At 54.6% G+C, this 22485-nt stretch overlaps 2 protein-coding genes across 3 annotated transcripts in view; both read left to right on the top strand.

Annotated features, from left to right (window-relative positions):
- LRRC8A (leucine rich repeat containing 8 family, member A) overlaps positions 1–12213 on the top strand; it is a 32982-nt gene extending 20769 nt beyond the window's left edge. For both annotated transcript variants that reach the window (XM_012639838.1, XM_012639837.1), the window contains 2 exons: positions 1076–3240; positions 10277–12213. In XM_012639838.1, the coding sequence (XP_012495292.1) occupies positions 1084–3240; positions 10277–10552 (2433 nt within the window). In that variant the 5' untranslated portion in view covers positions 1076–1083 and the 3' untranslated portion in view covers positions 10553–12213. The remainder of the gene's footprint in view (positions 1–1075; positions 3241–10276) is intronic.
- A 2790-nt stretch (positions 12214–15003) lies between these two features.
- PHYHD1 (phytanoyl-CoA dioxygenase domain containing 1) overlaps positions 15004–22485 on the top strand; it is an 11949-nt gene continuing 4467 nt past the window's right edge. The window contains exons 1-6 of the mRNA XM_012639879.1: positions 15004–15220; positions 17720–17878; positions 20884–20959; positions 21139–21186; positions 22231–22286; positions 22372–22434. Coding sequence (XP_012495333.1) covers positions 15188–15220; positions 17720–17878; positions 20884–20959; positions 21139–21186; positions 22231–22286; positions 22372–22434 — 435 coding nt within the window. The 5' untranslated portion in view covers positions 15004–15187. The remainder of the gene's footprint in view (positions 15221–17719; positions 17879–20883; positions 20960–21138; positions 21187–22230; positions 22287–22371; positions 22435–22485) is intronic.

Raw genomic sequence — 22485 nt, 5'->3', positions numbered from 1 at the left:
TTTTTCCAAATGTTCTCTAATGAACATCTAGTACCTTTTCCCTCTCGTTAGTCTTTGGGACCATTGTATTAATAAGAACAGCCTACCCTGGCAGGGTGAGCACGGATGGCCGAGGAGCAGAGCCCTCCCATGTTTAGGTAGTTGCAGCTTCCTGTGTGGCACAGGCTGGATTTCCTGAATGTGGCTTCTAATCCAGCATTTCCCAAACTTGGCTAATCATTACTGTCACCAAAGCCACGTGTTAAAAATGAGATTCCCAGGCTCTCCCCAAGACCAGCCAAATTGGGCTCCAGGGGGAGAGTTGGCTGCTGCTGCTGTTCATTCCTTTACATGCACACAGCCAGAGGTGATGTTACGTGAAGGCCCCAGTGCGACCAGGGCCCCCAGCCTGGGGTGGAGGACAGTCTTGCTCTTTCTCCTCTCTCTGTTGGGTCCCTCCCCCAGGAGCCCATCATTACACCTACATGTGTGACGTTTGGTCTTCCCTGAGAACTCCTGGAATCCTATATACCTGTAACTGTATGCACACATGTATAAGTTTAAACTTCATTATTCATTTTACAAAAGTGAGTTCATGTTACACCCTCTCTGCATTTTGCTTTCCTCATACTTTGCAGAAATCGCTTTGGGTCACTGCTACAGCTTCACAGCGGCTGGTTCAGAGTGAACTGGGAGTTCCACACAGGCCCCTCTGCTCAATCTAATCATTAAATGGGTGGACTCCAGACAGGAATTGCCGAATGCTCTTACTGGAATGCAGGAGTGGGGAGGGGCAGAGAGCAAGGAGGCTGTGCTGGGGAGGTCAGTGTGATCCCTGACCTCACGTGCTCAGTCTTCCGGTATGTTACATGGTAGACTGCCCCTCTCCCCCCGGGTGGTTTCCCAGCCAGCAAGTGACCACATGGTTTCTGCAGAAGGGCAGTTGGCCCATGGAGTGGCCAGGCTTTAACTCCCAGCTAGATTTAACATGGAAATATGGACAATGGTGGAATTCCCATTGTCTTCTTTCCCTGACCCTGGGTCCCCAGAGAGCCAGGCCACCCTGTGGTAACCCCCTCCTGTGGGACCCTTTCAGGTTGAACCATGATTCCGGTGACAGAGCTCCGCTACTTTGCGGACACACAGCCAGCATACCGGATCCTGAAGCCGTGGTGGGATGTGTTTACCGACTACATCTCCATTGTCATGCTGATGATTGCCGTCTTCGGGGGGACGCTACAGGTCACCCAGGACAAGATGATCTGCCTGCCCTGTAAGTGGGTCACCAAGGACTCCTGCAATGACTCATTCCGGGGCTGGGCAGCCCCTGGCCCAGAGCCCACCTACCCCAACTCCACGATCCTGCCGAGCCCTGACGCGGGCCCAACGGGCATCAAGTATGACCTGGACCGGCACCAGTACAACTATGTGGACGCCGTGTGCTATGAGAACCGGCTGCACTGGTTCGCCAAGTACTTTCCCTACCTGGTGCTGCTGCACACCCTCATCTTCCTGGCCTGCAGCAACTTCTGGTTCAAGTTCCCACGCACCAGCTCAAAGCTGGAGCACTTTGTGTCTATCCTGCTCAAGTGCTTCGACTCACCTTGGACCACACGGGCCCTGTCGGAGACGGTGGTGGAGGAGAGCGACCCCAAGCCAGCCTTCAGCAAGATGAACGGCTCCATGGACAAGAAGTCATCGACAGTCAGTGAGGATGTGGAGGCCACCGTGCCCATGCTGCAGCGGACCAAGTCGCGGATCGAGCAGGGCATTGTGGATCGCTCGGAGACAGGTGTGCTAGACAAGAAGGAAGGGGAGCAGGCCAAGGCGCTGTTTGAGAAGGTAAAGAAGTTCCGAACCCATGTGGAGGAGGGGGACATCGTGTACCGCCTCTACATGCGGCAGACCATCATCAAGGTGATCAAGTTCATCCTCATCATCTGCTACACCGTCTACTACGTGCACAACATCAAGTTCGACGTGGATTGCACTGTGGACATCGAGAGCCTGACGGGCTACCGCACCTACCGGTGTGCCCACCCTCTGGCCACGCTCTTCAAGATCCTGGCGTCCTTCTACATCAGCCTGGTCATTTTCTATGGCCTCATCTGTATGTACACGCTCTGGTGGATGCTGCGGCGCTCCCTCAAGAAGTACTCGTTCGAGTCAATCCGCGAGGAGAGCAGCTACAGTGACATCCCCGACGTCAAGAACGACTTTGCCTTCATGCTGCACCTCATTGACCAGTACGACCCGCTGTACTCCAAGCGCTTCGCCGTCTTCCTGTCGGAGGTGAGTGAGAACAAGCTTCGGCAGCTGAACCTCAACAACGAGTGGACGCTGGACAAGCTGCGGCAGCGGCTCACCAAAAACGCACAGGACAAGCTGGAGCTGCACCTGTTCATGCTCAGCGGCATCCCCGACACCGTGTTTGACCTGGTGGAGCTGGAGGTTCTGAAGCTGGAGCTGATCCCCGATGTGACCATCCCGCCCAGCATCGCCCAGCTCACGGGCCTCAAGGAGCTGTGGCTCTACCACACGGCCGCCAAGATCGAGGCTCCTGCCCTGGCCTTCCTGCGCGAGAACCTGCGGGCGCTGCACATCAAGTTCACTGATATCAAGGAGATCCCACTATGGATCTACAGCCTGAAGACGCTGGAGGAGCTGCACCTGACAGGCAATCTGAGCGCCGAGAACAACCGCTACATCGTCATCGATGGGCTGCGGGAGCTCAAGCGCCTCAAGGTGCTGCGGCTCAAGAGCAACCTGAGCAAGCTGCCGCAGGTGGTCACGGACGTGGGCGTGCACCTGCAGAAGCTGTCCATCAACAACGAGGGCACCAAGCTCATCGTCCTCAATAGCCTCAAGAAGATGGTGAACCTTACCGAGCTGGAGCTGATCCGCTGTGACCTGGAGCGCATCCCCCACTCCATCTTCAGCCTCCACAACCTGCAGGAGATTGACCTCAAGGACAACAACCTCAAGACTATTGAGGAGATCATCAGCTTCCAGCACCTGCACCGCCTCACCTGCCTTAAGCTGTGGTACAACCACATCGCCTACATCCCCATCCAGATCGGCAACCTCACCAACCTGGAGCGCCTCTACCTGAACCGCAACAAGATCGAGAAGATCCCCACCCAGCTTTTCTACTGCCGCAAGCTGCGCTACCTGGACCTCAGCCACAACAACCTGACCTTCCTCCCCGCCGACATTGGCCTCCTGCAGAACCTGCAGAATCTGGCTGTCACGGCCAACCGGGTGAGTGGCCTGGCCACAGCTCAGTGTGTGGCTGGTGGGTGACTGGCTGTGGCCTGTGGTGGGATGCTCAGGAGGTCCAGTGTCTAGGAGAGTTGATGCTCCTGGGTGTGGAGTCCTCACTGGGTTTTTAAGAACTACCAGGAGGGAGTTTGTTAAAGATACAGACTCCCAGGCCCCACCACAGACCTGCTGAATCAGAATCTCTGGGCTTGGGAGCCTGTCTTTGCCACAAAATGCTGCAGAGTTCTCCTGCGAGGAGAAATGGTATCACCAGGCAGCGCCTGTCCCCAAGATGACCTTGAGCCGGGTTCTTCTCCTGCTGGGGTGTGCATGGGCAGGAGGTCCAAGGCCCATGGTTCTCTGTCAGGGCAGTTGGTGGGTGACAGGACTTAGCCTGGAGCTTGTGGTATCTTCCTCAGCTCATTCCAGACCAGATTTGGAGCAAAGGGGCCAGTCTGTGTCCACCAGGGACAGAAATCGGGTGGCCTGTGCTGGCTGAGGTGAAGTCAGATGGCGCAGCTCCCAGCATGGCTCATGCCCCGTCCTGTGCACTGGGGTGGTGAAGGGCAGAGCTGGGCTTAGATGAGGCTGGCTTGTCACCACCTGCCTTTCTGGAGAGGAAATTGTGCAGACCATTGCTGCTGGCAGTATGGGAGGGCATGCCCTTGAGATGCCCTCGAGATACCCTTGAGACTGTTGGTGGCCCCCGTGCACCAGTCCCTTGCTTTGCTGGGGAAGCCCCCATCCAAGGGCCTGTTGGTGGAGGTGGGCAGGGTGGGGTTGAGGGTAGAGTACTCCTGTGGCTTTGTGGTACAGCCTCCACAGCGGAAACAAAGCCGCAGCCGCTGGGGGGGACCTCCCCCTGCCCACCCCTCCTGGGGACCTACAGGTTTTCCTAGGCCTTACTTTCAGGTGGCGATTCTTGCAGCAAGGGGGTGGTAATGGAAGCCTGAGGCCAGGGGCCTAGAGATAGAGGAGAGCTGCTTCAGCCACCACCTTTTTTTTTTTTTTTGAGACAGTCTCGCTCTGTCATCCTGGCTAGAGTGCAGTGGTGTCATCATAGCTCACTGCAGCCTCAAACTCCTGGCTTCGAGCAGTTCTCCTGCCTCAGCCTCCCAAAGTGCCTGGCCAAGCCACTACCTTTGCCTGTGGCACAATAGCCCTAAGGCAGCCCCTATTGGTTTATTAAGCACTTGCTCTGTGTCCCTGCCATGCTGGGCACGATGCTCCCATCCTCCTCCCACCAGCATTGCTGAGTCCCCGCAGCAGGAGCTGTCTGCAGCAGCCTCGGATGCAGAGGAAAGTGGCCCCGGAAATGCCCCGTCCTGTCCTTCCTGGCCCAGCACAGGACCCACCTTCTCCAGCATCACCCAGACTGGAGGGCCCCAGCCCTCCAGACCCCCCACAGCTTAGAAGCTGCCCTCTTCCTCAAGTCCTCACTGCCAGCCTGCCTGTCTCCTCCATGCATTAGGGATTGTGACTAGCCCCACATTGTGAGGCAGAGGTATGTGAGCGTGTAGCAGGATGAGGTGAAATCTTAGATTGTTTCACTCCCATGGAGTCTGGGCCAGGCCCACTGATCAGGAAAGTTGGAGTCCACTGGGGGGAAGCCAGGTTTGGGATGCACCGGACAAACCTAACTTCTTTGCTCTATGGAGGGGAGCCCCAGCAGCTTACCAATGGCACGGTGAGAGCCAGATTGCCCGTAGAGTTTGTTCATACTCTCACCCACAACTCGTGATGCCTGCTCTACCCGGGTGCTGTGTTGGACTCTCCATCCTGTCTCCCACCCCCAGCTCCTCACACCAAGCTTGTCTGTTAGTGTCTTGCCTGTTGGCTGAGGTCACCCCTCAGGAAGGGAGCTGGCGGCAGGCATGCTGTCCCGGAGGAAGGAGAGCCTCTGGACACCCTGTTTAGCATGCTGCTTAATCACGTCCTGTCCCCACCTCCTGCAACACCAGAGGCCTTTATAGGGAAAAAGTTCACTAGAGCCAGTCCCAAGTAGGCTCCTCTTTTTAAGCTTGAGGGCTGAGCCCTTCTCCTTCCTCCCCCTCGGGCTTGATGGCCCCTTGAAGACACCTTAGACTGTGGTGACTGGGAGGGCTGAGCGTGGCCACCCGGGCCCTTGGGTGCTGTTTCCCCAGGGTTGCGCTCCTACTGATGAATGGCTTGGCAAGGCAGGTGTTCGTTGGTTTGCTCACTTGTCCCGCTGTGGAGGGAGGTGCTGGGGACATGGGGATGAACAAGCCCCACAGGTGACCAGGCAGTCAGCACACAGTGCCACAGGGCTCTGCTGGCACACGAGGTTCTTGGGAACACAGAGGAGTTGTCCTGAGGTGGTGGGGGTTGGATTTCACCTGGCTCCTGAAGGACCAGGAGGAGGTAGCCAGGTACGGAGGAAAGGGAGAGTCCAGTACAGGGGTGGGGAACCTGCAGCCTTAAGGCCACATTGTGGCCTTCTTGGTCCTTAATTAAGTGTAGCCTTTGGACTGAATCCAAATTTTACAGAACAAATCCTTTTATAAAAGGGGTGCAGCAGAGAAAGACAAAGCTTTTCTTACCTCCTTTGGTGCTTAAAAAAGAACAGTCTTGAAATCAGAAGGCAGCAGGTTCTAGTAGGTTCTGGCTGGGAGGAACTGAGAGCTGGTGGCTGAGTGGAGCTGCCCTGGACCGTGGAGGTTCCCAGGGCAGAGCAGGGCTGTGCCGGGGCTGGTGGGAGGAGCCGAGCCTCCACTTCAGTTTCAGGTGTCTCTCCTTTGTTTGAGTCTATCCCCTTTCCAGCCATAAGCTCGGACTAGTAGGATCTTGGCTCTTTTGTTCAAGGCCTGACGAATAGCAAGTGTTCACCAAATTCTTACTGACTGTGTGGATGAAGGAATGAGCTGACTAGTAGTTTCGATTGGTTCCTCTTGCTGCAGTGAGGCGGGCGGGCGTGAGAGGCAGGGAGGCTGCCTGGAATGGAGGGTTGTGGACGGATTAGGGGAGACTTTGGAGATAGAGTCGGAGATAGAATCCGCAGGAGCGAGAGTTGGTGGGGGAAGGAGTGGTCTCACTCGGCCGCCTGGGGAGATGGAAGATGGTTGAGACAGACGCTGGAGCAGGCACAGGTTTTCAGAGAGGCAAGGATCTGTCCTGTGTAGGGTGGGGCCCTAGGACATCCTGGGGACCATGTTGAATTGGCCTGAAGCTTGAGGCATTATCCTCTCCCCAGGCATGTGGGTAAAGAGGGGCCCTGGACAGGATCACCAGGGAGAGCAGAGAGGGAGAAGGACCAGAGTCTGCCTCGCGCCCCGGAAGGGATGGTGAGTGGGAGGGCCAGGCCAGAGCCAGCAGGCGCGGTACACGGAGAGTCAGGTGGGTGAGGAATGATGCAGGTGACTCTGGCCAGACAGTCAAGGGTGGATGGGGACAGGAGCCGGGTTGTGGTGGACTGAGGAGAGAGACAGCATCTTTCTGGATGGTCGGTCAGGAAGGCTGGGAGCCAAGGAGCGATGGCGCGGCCCCAGAAGGCTCCTGGGAGGGCTGTCTCCTCCAAAGCCCAGGATGACTGAAGCCATTTCAGCACTGACAGGGAGCCCCTGCAGTCCCTGAGGAGACAGGAGAGCGTGGGGTTGGGTGATGGGAAACTCTTCAAGCCTTCAGTGGACAAGCAACACTTCAGCAGGGAAGGACAGGTCCAAAGGATGGGTGTGGTTGTGTGGGGAGTCTTCCTCTTTTCTCTGCAGGGCCTACAGAGAGCTCACTAGCTCTGGGCAGGGGGTGTTCTGGGGAGGGGGACTTTCAGGGAGGGAGCTCTGGTGCAGACCTGCCTTTGTGTACCTCAGCTCTGCCGCTCACTGGCCGGAGCTTTTCTCGCTGCCCCTGAGCACTGTGTGTGTCATCAGAGGAGGTCACGGGTGGGAGTGGGGCCTTTCTGGAAAAGACCTGGCTCCAGGGTCCTGCGGAGCCCACTTCCCATCTGCCCTCTCCCCTTAGCATCCCAGGGCTTTGTCCTGTCCTTCCTGACCCAGCACAGGACTGACCTTCTCCAGCGTCACTCAGACTGGAGGGTCCCTGCCCTCCAGACCTCTCACAGCTTAGAAGCTGTCCTATTCCTCAAGTCCTTACGGCCAGCCCTCCTCTCTCCCCCGTGCATTAGGGATTGTGACCAGTCCTTGTCTCACCCCGCCACATTATAGTCAGGGATATGTGAGCGTGTAGCAGGACAAGGTGAGATCTTAGATTGTTTCATTCCCGTGGGGTCTGGGGCAGGCCCACTGATCAGGAAAGTTGGAGTCCCGTCGGGGGAAGCCAGGTTTGGGATGCACCGGACAAACCTGCCACCCTGCCCTGTTCCTGACCGTTGGGCACAGCGGTGGTAGTTTTGGATACCCAGAGTCAGGAATCTTCTTCAGAACATCGACAGTGTCCCTCAGGGCATGGCCTCTGCCTGGCCACAGCCACCCCTTATTTCCCTCATCAGGAACTGGGGTTCTCCAAAACTAGCTGGGGAGAGCAAGCACCTGCGAGGTCAGGGTTCAAGTCTGCAGAAAGGTCCTCAGCTGCAGAGTGTCCAAATGGAGAGGCGTTCCTAGTGCAACCCTTGCATTTTACAGATGGGGGCACTAAGGTCCTCGGCAGGAAAAGCAATTTCCCAGGATTACTCCGAAACCCAGTGCGTGGCCAAACGGGAACACAGCAGGGCTCTGAGCGGGAGGAAGCAAGGCTTCCATCCCCTCTTACGTCCCCTTTCTGAGAGGGCGCAACCTGGGACAAGTGGCCTTTCACCTCTACATGCCTCGGTCTCCTTGGCAGGGAGAGGAAGACAGTGATAGCGCAGCCCAAGAGGTTACTGTACAGTCCTCCATCGTCCTCACTTGGGATTGGGGCCAAGGCTACTGGCTCCTGCCCTCCTGTGCATCATATCTGAAGGAGTCAGGTAGGCCCAGTGAGAACGCGTGTCCATAGCCGATTGCACACAGAAGGGCAGGGAAGAGCTGGTGTTCACGAGGCTCTTCCCACGTGCCAGGAGACACAGCATGGCCCCACTCTGGCCCCACAGTTTGCTCCTTGCTCCACCAGTGCTGTGGCTGGTTAGCAGAGCATGGGCTTTTGAACCAGGTTCAAATCCTGGCTCTACCACTTACCGGCTGAATCTCTGGGCAAGTTGGCTTCTTTAGGGCCCCAGTTATTCCATCTGTAAAACAGGAAGTGTTTCCAGAGTGTTTACAGGTAGTTTTGTGGGTTGAGCAAGTTAATAGTATCAGTGCTCAGAGTGAGCCTGTTGGAGTTGTCCCCCATTATCCGCAGGGAATCCATGACCCCCAGTGGATGCAACTGCAGATAGTTGCATGCAACTGCAGATAGTATTAAACCCTATATATACTATGTTTTTTCCTATACGTACATACCTGCGATAAAGTTTAATTTAAAAATTAGGCATAGTACTCTTACACTTTGGGGCTATTAAATAAAATAAGGGCTACTTGAGCACAAGCACTGTGATACTGTGACAGTTGATCTGATAACCAGGACGGCTACTAAGTGACTAACAGGCAGGTAGCAAATGCAGCCTGGACATGCTGGACAAAGGGACGATTTACATCCTGAGCAGAATGGAGCCAGAGAGTGCAAGACCATCACACTACTCAGAATGGCGCACAATTTAAAACTTATGAATTGGAGGCAGGGTGCAGTGGCTCATGCCTATAATCCTAGCACTCTGGAAGCTGAGCCAGGAGGACCTGTTGAGCTTAGGAGTTCGAGACCATCATGAGCCCTGAGCAAGAGCAAAACCCTGTCTCTACTAAAAATAGAAAAAATTAGCCAGGCATGGTGGCATGTGCTTGTAGTCCCAGCTACTGGGGAGGCTGAAGAAGGAGGATTGCTTGAGCCCAGGAGTTTGAGGTTGCTGTGAGCTAGGCTGATGCTGTGGTACTCTAGCCCAGACAACAGAGTGAGACTCTGTCTCCAAAAAAAAATTACTAATTGGGCTGTGCGAGGTGGCTCACGCCTGTAATCCCAGCACTTTGGAGGCCAAGGCAAGAGAATTGCTTGAGGCCAGGAGTTCAAGGCCAGCCTGGGCAACATAATGAGACTCCGTCTCTACAAAAATAAGAAAAATTAGCCAGGCATGGTGACACGTGCCTGTAGTCCCAGCTACTTGGGAGGCTGAGCCAAGAGGATCACTTCAGCTCAGGAGATTGAGGCTGCAGTGAGCTATGATGATACCACTGCACTCCAGCCTGGTCAATAGAGTGAGACCCTGTCTCTAAAAAAACAAAAACAAAACAAGAAAAACTTACGAATTGTTTCTTTCTGGAATTTTTCATTTAATATTTTGGGCTGTGGTTGACCGTAGGTAATTGGAACAGCAGAAAGTGAAACTGCAGACAAGGGAGGACTCCTGTATTCATGTTTGGTACAATCAGAAGGAAGGGGCTCTCAGTGGCAGCCGTAGGCCATTTATACTCGTGCTTACCCTGTGACTTGACATATGGGGAAACCGAGGTCCAGGAGGGCACGGTAACACAGCTGGGATTTTCACCCCTATCAGTGAACTCTCCCTAGTTCTCAGAAAGAATTAAGGGGGTGGCATTTTCTCAGCATGCCACTCTGCTTTCATAAGTCATTCTTAAGCTGGGCAGGACCAGCGGCCTGGCTCCTGGTGAGCGCTGGGCTGTGCAGTTGGTAGTAGCTTGCCAGTGCGATGTGCTTCCCAGGGTGCCAGGTGCTAGGAGACGGCGGGGGACAAGGCAGGCCCAGCCCACCCTCTGAGAGCCACAGTCCCAGGGGTGACAGATGGAAGGATCAGTGCTGTGAGGAGTGATGTGGCTGCCATGGGACCCAGGAGGTTGAGGAAGCTTCCCAGAGGAAGTGACTGCAAGAGCTGAGACCTGCCGTACAGGTGGACATTGGCCAGACTTTGGCGCAGACTGTGCTGGTGCCTGGGGTCCTGGGGAACTGAAATGGGGATCTGAAAAGGACGCCTGGGGGAAGGAGGGAAGGGAACCCAAAGGCACCCACCTCACTGTCACCCCTTGCTCCTTCCCTGCAGATCGAGGCGCTCCCTCCGGAGCTCTTCCAGTGCCGGAAGCTGCGGGCCCTGCACCTGGGCAACAACGTTCTGCAGTCGCTGCCCTCGCGGGTGGGCGAGCTGACCAACCTGACGCAGATCGAGCTCCGGGGCAACCGGCTGGAGTGCCTGCCCGTGGAGCTGGGCGAGTGCCCGCTGCTCAAGCGCAGCGGCCTGGTGGTGGAGGAGGACCTGTTCAACACACTGCCGCCCGAGGTGAAGGAGCGGCTGTGGAGGGCTGACAAGGAGCAGGCCTGAGCTCGGGCCGGCCCAGAGCAGCCAGCAGCGGGACCAGCGGGCAGTCCTCGGGCCAGGAGGGCCAGGCCCCGTTCCTCCCAGAGCTCCTAGACAAGCAGGCCAGCCTCTTGGCCTTGGGCAGGAGCCTGGGACCAGATGTGAGTCGGGCCAGAGCGAGAGGACAGTGTCTGTGGGGCTGGCCCCTTTTCTCCCTCTGAGACTCAAGCCCCCCAGGGTAGGCGCCTGTTGGGGAGACCGGAGACCTAGTCAGGCTCAGAGCGCAGTATGTGGACAATTGGGTCTCCTCTCTGGAGGCCATCTCCGCCCCAGAGGCTGAGCCGATGTAGGAGGCCCTGGGACTTAGCTCTTGGTATTTATTTTTCTCCACCTCCCACCTCCTTCATCCAGATAACTTATACATTCCCAAAAAGTTCAGCTCAGATGGGAGATGTTTGAGGAAGGGTGGGCTGTTTTCCCCTTCTTATTTAGCGATGCCACCTGCCTGCCGTTGGCGCCCGCCCAGACTCGAGCAAAGCAGTCCAGGGCGAACCAGCCGCGGGACCGTTGTCCCAGTGGTGCCGAGCTGGGCTCTGGTGGCCCGCGGGACAGCAGGCTGCCAGGCAGAAAGGCCAGGCCTGGGGCTTGCCTCATCGGTTTCTGTGGCAGTTTTAGATTTTTTTTTTTAAGCAAAAAAAGAATTTTTTTTAAGCTTTGAAAATTGATGATTTGGGTATTAAAAAGAAAAAAACTAAAAAAATTAAAAAGACACTAAAGGCCAGTGAGTTGGAGTCTCAGGGTGGGGTGGCAGTTTCCTTGAGCAAAGCAGCCAGACACCGATCGTGTTTCCTTTCCCTGGGGTGCGGGGCGCAGGATGTCTCCCGAATCCGGTGTGACTTTGGTCCAGGAGTTCTGTTTGTTCCTCTCCTCTCCTGGGGCAGGGATTTTTGTTTGTTTTTTGGGCTTTTTTGGTGTCTTGTTTTCTTTCTCCTCCATGTGTCTTGGCAGGCGCTCATTTCTGTGGCTGTCGGCCAAAGGGAATGTTCTGGAGCTGCCAAGAAGGGAGGAGACTTGGGCTGGCTAATCCCCGGATGAACGGTGCTCGTCCTCCTCGCCCTCCTCGCACCCGCGCCCCTCTTCACGCACAGTGTTAAGGAGCCGAGGGGAGCCACTACGCCTGGACTCTCTCTCCCAGCCTCATGCGTCACGGGTTTGCCCAGGGCCACCACAGGCCTCTGCTGCTTACATCAGCCCTGTCGCCACCTGGTTCTTCATGAAGAGCAGACACTTGGAGGTGGGGTTGGGCACAGGGAAGTCACCGCCAGGAGGGCAGGCTCCCCAGTTTTTGGTTCCAAGCCAGTTTCCGTCCCAGGCACCTGGTACACACATAGGCCAGTCAGCGCCTGGTGGCAGGAAGCCACCCCGCTTTAGATCAGTCACTCGGGTCCCCACCTTAGAAGGGTCCCCGCCTTGGATCAATCACGTGGACACTAAGGCACGTTTTAGCGTCTCTTGTCTTAACGATTATGTCCATCTGTCTGTCCGTTTGTGTTTTCTGTGTCGTGTCTTTGATGTAATCCTCAGAAATAATGCACACTAGCCTCCGACAACCACGAAGCAATCCGTTACCTGTGGGTCTGAAGTTGTAGACTCGGTTCCAATATCAAATAAATCTATAACAAAAAGTAGCCTTTGGAGGTCTCCTTGTCGTGGGGGGACCCTTCCCTTCCTCTGTGCAGCCTGCTGGGCCGTGCCGCTGGGACTGCTCGTGCCCATCTCTTGGGCATCTGCAGAATAGTTCTCCCTCCCCATCTCTCTGCCCCTCGAAACTCTGAGCTCCTTGAGGGCAGTTGCTGGCGGCTGTAAGCTAGATGGAGCACCTGTGAGGTGCGAGGCGGGGGCCCCAGCCAGGAATCCCACAGCCGGCACTCTCTGCCGTCCCAGTCACCTGTGGTGTGGGCCCTCATGGGTTTGGATGGGTAGGGGCTAGGAAAGGAGGCAGTGGAACAGGAGCCAGTAGTCCTGGGTCCTCGTCCCAGCTCAGGCTTCCCGTGCCTGAAGCTGGGCAGGTCCCTTCCCTCCCACAGCCTCCATGTCCCCATCTGTATAGTGGGCATTTGCGCTCCACGTGCTCAGAGGTCCTTGCAATTCCAGCAGCAAATCTCGGGTTCTACAGGGGCGAGGCCCAGTAACCACAGGAAAATCAGGGTGATAATGGCAAACTTGCAGGATTGTTCCAGGGAATGATGATGATCATGTAGGTAGGTGGAGTTTTTAGTGGAGGGCCTGGCTCCTCCTATCCAATAAATGGTCTGATATTTTCCTCCTGGACCAAGGAGCCTTGTACTGGGCCAGGAGAGGTGCCCTGCAGCAGGAATCTTTGGGTGAAGAAGAAAGGCCATCATATCTGACTTTGGCCTGTGTTGCTGCTTGGGCGCCTCCTCTGGAATAGGCCAGAGTCTGTCCTTCCTCGGTCCACAAAGACCCTGACCCCTCCAGGTGACCTCAGGCCTAAGCCAAGACCCTCCCTCTTCTACCCATGTCTTGGGCTTTCTGACAGGGAGGCTGAGCAACTGGTTGGCCACCCGCCTCTAAGACCCTCTTTTATATCTCTTTCGTTCTTCCCCTCCTGTCTGGTCTGGTACTACTCCCACCAACCTCTACCCCCTACCCCAGCCTTGGGGCCGCCCAGCGCCCAGGGCAGGAGAGTTGATCTGGAGCTGGTTAACTTTTGGAAAAAACAACCATGTAGAAACACCACCCGCCCACTTCCCAACACTGAGCAGAATGAACAAACAGTGGGAGGCCAAGCCTCTCCTGTTCCCCCCACCCCACCCACCCAGGGCTCTCCACTCTGCCTGAAACCACAGTGGCAGTCTTTTCTCTGATTATAGCAGCAATTTGGAGAACTTGGGGAGGCCCAAAACATTTTATTTTTTACTCCGTTGCCCAGGTGAGTGCCGTGGCGTCAGCCTAGCTCACTGCAACCTCAAACTCCTGGGCTCAAGCCATCCTCCTGCCTCAGCCTCCCGAGTAGCTGGGACGACAGGCACGTGCCACCCACCATGCCCCACTAGTTTTTGTTTTTTGGTTTTTTTTTAGCAGAGACGGGTCTCACTCTTGTTCAGGCTGGTCCTGAACTCCTGAGCTCAAGCTATCCTCCCGCCTTGGCCTCCCAGAGTGCTAGGATTAGAGGCGTGAGCCACGGCGCCCAGCCCCAAAACACTTTTTTTTATTAATCTTCATATTCCACCCAGAACAGCTCCTGCTAACATTTGGTGAATAACTCCGGTCAGTAGGCACTTCGTGCCAGGCCCGGTGCCGAGCCCTTTATCAGCAGTGAGGCATGCATCTATTCACTGCTCACAGCGGTCTTTCTGTTATCCCCAAATTGCAGATGAGGAAAGTAAGGTCCAAACATCTGGGACTCAAACCCAGCCTGCCTCACCGAACCTCCACTACCAGCCTCTGGTGGGGGTTCCCAGGGGCAATGCTGCTCAGCACGAGGACCTCACCGTGTTCCTGGCACATGGCAGGTATTCCTGGGGGCAGTTGCATCAGAAGGGTCTAGGACAGCGGGGAGTATACCCTGCCTCCAGTGAGTCTCATGGTTCTCTTTTCTGCCTATTCCCTGGCCTGGCCTCTCCGCCTGGCTGGACTCGTCCCTCCCATAAGCCTGGACGCCTGGACAAAGCAGCAACTCCCAGTGCGGTGGCCCAGAAAACACAACTTGATTTAGGGCCAAGGCCCTCAAGGGCTGAGCAGTGTCCCCATGCTCACTCCTGAGACACTCTGACCCTTTGCCATTCAGAAAGCGTCATTTCAGGGAAGGCCACTGGCTGCTTTTCAGAGCCCGAGAGTGGCCCTCTCAGCCGCTGAGCAGGGCAGGCTGAGAGACGGTGGCGTGTGCAGGTGTTCTGACCTGAGAGTAGGAACAGGAGCCATCTCTCTGTCTCCCCCTCACTCTGGAGACCCAGGCCCCATCTCTCTGGCCCTTCCGGTTTCCGGGTGTCCCTTATCTTCTGCCTCCTGAGCTGCAGAGGGATGCGTTACTTCCTCCCTAATCCTTCCAGGACACAGAGGATTTCAGATCAGAGCCCGAGGGGCCCAGGCACTTCTCCCAGGACCTCTTCCACCCCAGGAATGCAGAGCCACTCAGGGCAGGTCTGACACGCACACCCTGCATCCCACCCTACCCAGACAGGGCACTAGGGAGGGGCAGACTTTCCTCAGTCACAGCGAATGGTGGCACCTGGACTGAGACTCAGGTGTCCTCCTGCCAGCCGGCTGCTTTGACGGACAGTCTCAGAGCACAACTTCTGGGTACTTGGTTTGCAGTGGCCAGGAGCGTTTTCTGGAAAGAAACCCAGAGGGAGTGGTTAAAAACCAGGAAGGAAGTGGGAGAAGGCAAATCCTGAACTGGCAGGGGTAGGGAATAGGAGGTAGGGGGTAGGGCAGAGACAACGCCCTCCTGGGGGTGTGGAGCTGGGACTCAGCCTGGAGGTCTGGTCTGTTAGGGGAGGAGGGCTGGGTGTGGGATTGGGTTTTCTCTGAGTAGGGAAGTGTTAAATCCTCCAGGGCTCCTGCCAGGCCCCTCCTCCTGAACTTTGTCCTCCGCAGCCCTGGACACCCAGAGCCGCTTGTTCCTGCACTGTCCCCATGGCAGGCCTGAACCCCTCACAACTCCAGAAGGTAGGAGTCTGCAGGGTGGGGGCCGGGAGGGTCAGGTAAGAGTGGGGGACCCTTGTGGCCTCCAGTAGTCCCCGAACTCAACCCACCCCCTGCCGTTTTACAGAAGCCCAGAGTGTTGCCACCCAACCAGGTTCACTTGTCTGCTACCCAAGAGGAAGCCAATATGTTAAGATGGCAGGGTTTATAACAGAGGAGGGTTTATCCTGCACAGTGCTAAGTGGGGAGACAGGAGAAATTTCTCAAATCTGCCTCCGGAAGAATTTGGGAAACAGGATTTTTAAAGACAGTTTTTTGTAGGCAATTGTGTCTGCTAATTGGCTGGGTTCAGGGTGGAACCATAGGGTTGTAGAAATTGTCTTCTTTGCTGACCAGGTTCTTGGATGGGGGTCAGAAGATCAGTTGAGTCAGTTCCTCGGTATGGGCTGCTGGTCTGGGTGGGTCGGCCATTCCACTGGAATTCAGGACCTGGAAGATAATCTCAGAAACTACCCCTAGTTTTCAAAAAGGTGATGTTATCTATGGAGAAAGCTAAGACCACCAGCTATGTGACTCCAGAGTAGCATACAGGGGGACAGTGGCTGATTATTATCATTATTTTTAGCTGGGCCTGTGCTTTATTTTTAGCTAGGCCCTTACCACAGTTCTCACCGTGCACCCCTTTATCAATTTGTAAGGGCAATTTCAAGAGGGCTGGGTTCCCAACCATCACCCCCAACTTCTGCACACACAGCCTGGGAAGTCCAGGTCACAGGACCCGGGGGTGGGGTGGGGGTGTGCGTGTGTGACCAAAACCAGAATAAAGCCTTGGAATCAGCCATGCCCGGCTCAGGGCGCGGGCGGTGGAGCCGGGAAGGGGTGGGGAGGTCATCCTCCTAGGTCCCAGTTCCCCAAACAGGAAAGGCTGACACATGGGAATTAGAGCGACAGACTTGTAAAAAATCACTCAGAAATTTCTATGCTGAGACTGTTAATATTTTGGTACACAGCCCTAGAATCTTTGTTTTGATGTCCATCATAACAGCTACCACGCATCTGGTCTTGCCAAGTTTTCCAAACGAGGCTCCGCCATTGTCCCCATTTGATAGCGTGAGTGTCTGAGAGAAACACACTTGGCCAAGTTCTCACAGTGCCCAGATACTTACTTGCATCTGACCTTTCCTCTCACAGTATATCGGTGTATGTCATTCCCATGTCAGTGAACGCTTTCTTACAACCTGATTTTTATCACGTCGTGTTCCAGACAGATACGCCACGCTGTGTTAAGCTAGTCCCTTGTGCCGGGCATTTAGGTTGTTCCCAATTATTGCTGTCATTGAGCAAGACTCAGCAGATGCTCTACACATACATCTTTGCTCCCCGATTTCCTAATCTTAAGAGGGGACTTCCAGGCAGTGTGTTTACTGGATCAAGGGTATGCACAGTTTGCAAGGAGGTCATTTTTAGCTTAACACTGCTGACTGAATTTCTAACATGCAGACAGAAGAGCCCACGCCGGTGCTCATGAATGTTCCAATATCTGGTATGCGGAAGCCAGAACTGGACATCCCACCGTGGGGAAGGGGTGTCAGTAATTGGAAATAAGACACTTCAAGGGTAGAAGCAAGGGGTGGCTTCCAATGTTCCCGTTAAGGCTAAGACTTTACCATGCTCTGCAAGCAAACATGTAGGTATTCATTCTTCCCTTATCTTTTCAGTAGCCTCAGAATGAGAGGACTAGAGGCAAATCAGAATGTGCCATTTGCTGTGACCCCCCTGCACTTAGGGTAAAGCCCAGCTCCCCACCTGGCCCAGCCCAGCCCCCTCCCACCTCCTCTTCCACCCTCCCCTTGCCCTGTGCTCCGTCCATTCCCAATTCCTCCTGTTCCTGCCACGTTCAGGGGCTTCACCTGCCCTGTCCCCTCTGTCTGGAATGCCCTTCCTCTTATCCTGGTGGTCTGCTCTTCAAACGTCACGTCACTCCCTCAGAGCTGCTTTCTGAGACCCTTCTGCTTCCCCTGGCTGGTTTACATCAGCCGCTCTTCCTTCAGTGCTCTCAGCCACCCTCTCCCTCCCTGCACGCAGAGCAGGTTGTGATGGGACCTTTGCGTGGGAAGGTCGGGGTAATGCTGGTCTCCCTCACTACACTGCAAGCTCCAGGACAGCAGGCATCGTGGCTGGCTTGCTCAGAGCTCTCCCTCCAGCTCCTGGAACCATGTCTCATACGCAGTAGGTGCTCAGTCAGTATTAGTTGAATAGATGAATGAGGTATTTCCCTGCGACCCAAGCATACTGCAGGGCAAGGGTGGGGGCAGCCCCCCGCCCCCTCCTTCTTCCTTCACTCAAGCAGCCAATAGGGATTGCTGCTGACTGGGTGCCAGACACCGTGCCTGGGGTCGGGGACAGAGCAGTCAAGGAGACCTGGTCTCACCTTCCCACAGCTTGGCTTTGGGGGAGGCTCCAGTGTGGGTGATGAGGAGCATGTGAGGACAGGGGGAGCCTGAGTCTCAGCCCTGCCTGCAGTTCCGGGAGGATGGATTCCTGGTGCTGGAAGGATTCTTGTCTGTGGACGAGTGTGTGGCCATGCAGCAGAGGATTGGCGAGATAGTGGCCGAGATGGATGTCCCTCTCCACTGTCGCACAGAGTTTTCCACCCAGGAAGAGGAACAGATTCGAGCCCAGGTAGGTGCCTGGGGCAGATGGGGTTGGGATCCGGTCCATGAGGAGGGGCTCAGTCCCAGGCCAGAGCAGCGGCCTGGTAGGGAGGACCCCAAGGCCCAGGGATGCCAGGGGGAGCACATCTTTCTTGCACTCCTCACCGTGAATTTATAATATAGGGATTGTAGTCCTATTGGACAGGTGGGCAAAATGAGGCTCGGATCTCTTGCCCCAAACCACACAGTAATTGACAGAGTCAGGATTTGAACCCAGATCTGTTTGATACCAAGTCCCTGCTGTTCCCCACCCTGCTGTACTTCCTCAGTAGTTCTCCTGCCACGAAAGGCCTCTCTGTGGCAGCCACTGGGAACGAGCTCGGTGCTTCTGAGGGGCCCTCCTGTGCACGTGTCAGCCCCCAACCAGATTAGGAACTCTGGGTGCTTCCCCCAGTGACCTAATGGGTCGCATAATAGGACACGATACAGTTTGAGATGGACAAGTTGAGCCTGGGGGGTTCTCCCGCACAGTTCTCTTAACCCTTCACAGCCTGCGTCTAAGAGCCCGTCTTCCCCGCCGCCGGCTGTGCCCTGGTCGGGCGCCCGAGGGGCTCGCTCACACCCACGCCGGGGAGCGCCTGCCATCTGGTGGGCAGGATGGGAATTACAGCAGCCAGAAGCCGTGCATCCCAGGGAATGCGCAGAATGGGGTCTTGAGAAGGAAAAGGGGTGACAGAATGAGTTTCCGCCAAACACCTGGTCTCATTTGCTGCGTGCCTGATTTCCAGGTGGGGAAAGCAGAGACGGATCCTGCTGCCAAAGACAGTCAGGTCACCCAAGGGTTCCAGGAAGGAGGAGGGCTGAATCTTGTGCCCTTCAAGCTGCCTTCATAGACCAGCGTGTTGTGGGATAGGAGAAATGTGAGAACACAGTGTATATGTCTCAGTTTATAATACATGCAAAGAAAGCTTGGCACAGGGCCCAGCGCTCAGTAAAACCCTCAATATTCGCTATTAATACTGTGGGAGGAAAGAATGGTGGGTGTCCTCTCTCTCTCTCTCCCAGGTTACCTCCACCCTTCACGGTCTTTGAGTTATTGTACAACTGTGTAAGTTATAGAGAACTGAAAATAATGCACAGGATACTTGTCCATAGAAATGGATATGGACTGGGTCCCAGGGAATGCCATTCCTGCCCTGTGGATAGAGCGGTTTGGAACTGATTTGTAAATCCATTTCATCATTCCTCATTGTCTATATACGTGTGGTTCTTGGACTTCTCCTTTGAACCAGTTGTAACATCTTACTGGTTCCCTCATGAGTTAACGAGGTAGGTGAAATCTTGGACACATGTTCAGCATCATTATTTTTAATATTATTAACAACTATGCTCCCTGACTTGTTTCCCTCGCCCTGATCCTGCTGCAGACTTGCTAAGAATGTTGAAAACAACTTTCAGTTTTCACTGGGAAGGGTTTTGAAAGGGCAGGGCATGGGCCAGAGGGAGTGGGGGGCTGTGGCCACGTGGGGATCCCGGTAGGGGGTCAGTGCCACTCTGTTCCGGTCACATGGCCACACAGAAAGGTAGGCACAGTCTGCATGTGTGAAATGGAAGGCTTGGATGACATCCTCGCTTCCCACCGGGGAGGGAGAGCCGTACGACAGCAGTCGAGGGTGGTTAAGCCACCAAGAAAAACACAAGTTATCTTCCAGGGGCATCGTTTTCATATGATGCCAAGAAATTTAAAACATGACTGTTAAGAAAACAGAAAGATTAGTAACAGCTTATTTATTGAGCATTTAGCCATGCCCTTGCTGAGTGTTTTATATATAGCAGCAGTAGTAATGGTAGTAATAATAATAATAGCAAATACATGGTACTTAGCGTAGTCCAAAGACAGTTCTAGTGCTATATATACCAACTTGGAACGCTTACACACCCTAGGAGATGGGTACCATTAATAGCATCTATATTTTATGAAGAAACTAAGCCCAGAGAAGTTCAGTAAAGTGGTCATGGCCATACAGCCAGGCAGCGGCAGAGCCAGGATCTTTTTTTTTTAAGTCCAGGAGTCTTATTTTTCACATTGCTTATGCCATGAAATCGTAGGGAACAGGTTCCAGCAGCTCGGGCTCCTTTCCGTTGGTTCTCACAAAGTGTTCTCTGGGCCGAGCAGGCTGGAGCTTCAGCTGAACCCAGGCACCTTGCTCTTCGGCTTCTTTCTTTTCCTGATCATTTTCCTTCACACGTTTCAGAAAGCTATCTCCGCTCTAGAGTGGTTAATATGCTTAATATGCTCAACACGCACATTAATCCTCTTGGCAAGAATCTTGCCCTTAACTTGTTTGTTAACAACAATGCCAACAGCACGCTGGGTAATAGTGTAGACTCTTCCTGTGTTGTCATGGTGACGTCTGTGGGGCATGCCCCTTTGAACAGTACCTACTCCCTGGATGTCTACAATATCACCTTTCTTGTAAATTCGCATGCATGTGGCCAAAGGAACAACTCCATGTTCTCTAAAAGGCCTAGAGAGCATGTATCGGTGCCTCTCCTCTTTCCCTGGGTTCGCCATTTTGGCAACTTGCTGGAAGATGGCAGCTCCGGCCGAAGGGAAGCCAGAGCTGGGATTTAAACCCAAGTATTTGAGCTCCAGAGTCTGCGCTCTACGCTTCTATAAGATTCAGCCTCTGGCTGAAGCCTCCAATAATTCAGGGAGGTCAGTTCTATTATTATTCCCCTTTTGCAGATGAGGAAATCAAGGCTTGGAGAAGTAAAACGCGGGGCTCAAGCCCTGTTTGACTCTGGCGTCTGTGTTCTGAGCCACAATAAGAGGTTTCCAAGCAAAGCAGCTTTGGGTTGTGCTTCCAGGCACTTGGGGTGCTGGTTCACTGTGCCTCAATGGACAAGTCTGAGAGCCTCCTTGGGGGTCTGTGACCCCACGGGGGTGGGAAGGCATCCTCCTCCTCCTTGCCAGGCCCAGCTCCGTCCTCGGGGTGCTCTCTCAGTCCCTCTGATGGCTCCTCTCCACAGGGCAGCAGGGACTATTTCTTGAGCAGTGGTGACAAGATTCGATTCTTCTTTGAGAAAGGCGTTTTTGACAAGAAAGGTTTGGAGCTGGGACCCTAGAGATGTGGGGGACCTATGGTGGGGGTGCGGGTGGGCTGGACTCGAGTATTCTCCCCACCCCCAGGGCTGGGAGGGGTCTGGGAGGGTGCTGAGGCCAGCTCTCCATGGGAGGCTGGACTCTAGTAGTTCTCCTGCCTTTACCGGTTCTTTGTGCCACAGGAAATTTCCTGGTTCCTCCAGAGAAATCCGTCAACAAAATTGGCCACGGTAAGCAGGGGCCTGGGGGTGCAAGAAAGAAAATGGGGAAACTGAGGCCCGAAGCATTTAGGAGCCTTAATCAAAGCCCAGAGTAAGTTAGTTATCGGGCAAATGGCATTTCTGGATCCAGGTTTCCCTCTGGCCTTGGGGCTTCTACACCTCATGATGGCAATCATATGACACTGCCGCCACAGCACTGGGAAGAGGGGGTCTGCTTGAGCCCCCACAGGTGGTGTAACCCAGGCCCCAGGCACGGGGGAGCTGCCGGGTCCAATCTTCCTGCAGCCTCCTTACGGAGCATCTGATATGCTGATGTGCTCCCGTTCTGAGACCCCAAAACCAAGTACTGAAACCCTCACCTTTTTTTCAGGATCATACGTTATAATTTGTTCTGTAGACTGCTTATTTTTAAACTTGAAGTTATATCATAGTAGCTTTGTAAACGAGTTGTGGTGAAATACACATAACATAAAATTTACCATTGTAACCATTTTAAAGGATGCAATTTAGTGGCATTAAGTACACTGAACCCTCACTTTTTTGTAACAACAACAGTAATAGCAAATAATGATAACAAGCGACCGTCCTGGGCCAGGCCCTGGGCTACTGCTGCACATTCCTTAGTCCGTCGAGTCCCACAGCAGGGCTGCTGCACGGCTGTTCTTCTAATCCCCGTTTGACAGAGGAGGAAACAGGCTGACAGGAGAGAAATAGTTACCCGAGGTCACATAGAGTAAGTGGTAGTACAGAGATTGCTACCAACTGATAGGCCCCTGGGAGCCCTTCGTCCTCTGAGCGTGGAGCAGAGTCAGGGCTGGTGTGAGCTTCCCAGATGGCCAGAGGTCAAGAATAAGGTCACAGGTGGCACAGGGCCTGGGGTGGGATGAAGGCATCTGTGGGGCCCTCTACTTGGTTATAAACCAGCATAAAGTTTAATGCACACAAAATAGGTGAGAATGTCAAAGTGAGGCCTGAGTCTGGGTGCCTAGAGCTGGGTGTGGGAGGGACACACGGAGCCTAAGACTGTCCCATCAGCCTGCCTCTGTCCCGCAGCACTGCACGCCCATGACCCTGTCTTCAGGAGCATCACACATTCCCCCAAGGTGCAGGTGAGCAGACATGGGGGTGAGGGCAGGAGGGTGGGCCAGATGTGTGTGGGGGCAGGCTGGCAGCGTGACCTCTGCCCCTCTCCAGGCCTTGGCCAGAAGTCTGGGCCTCCAGATGCCCGTGGTGATACAGAGCATGTACATCTTTAAGGTGAGCTCCCTGCCCTCCCCAGGCCTCAGTTTACCATCTGTAAAATGGGCA

The sequence above is a fragment of the Propithecus coquereli genome, unplaced genomic scaffold (assembly GCF_000956105.1).
Source record: "Propithecus coquereli isolate 6110/MARCELLA unplaced genomic scaffold, Pcoq_1.0 Scaffold142, whole genome shotgun sequence".
NCBI classification, from domain to species: Eukaryota; Metazoa; Chordata; class Mammalia; order Primates; family Indriidae; genus Propithecus; species Propithecus coquereli.
Note: the sequence above shows the minus strand (reverse complement) of the source record. Positions and strands in the feature narration are given on the sequence as shown.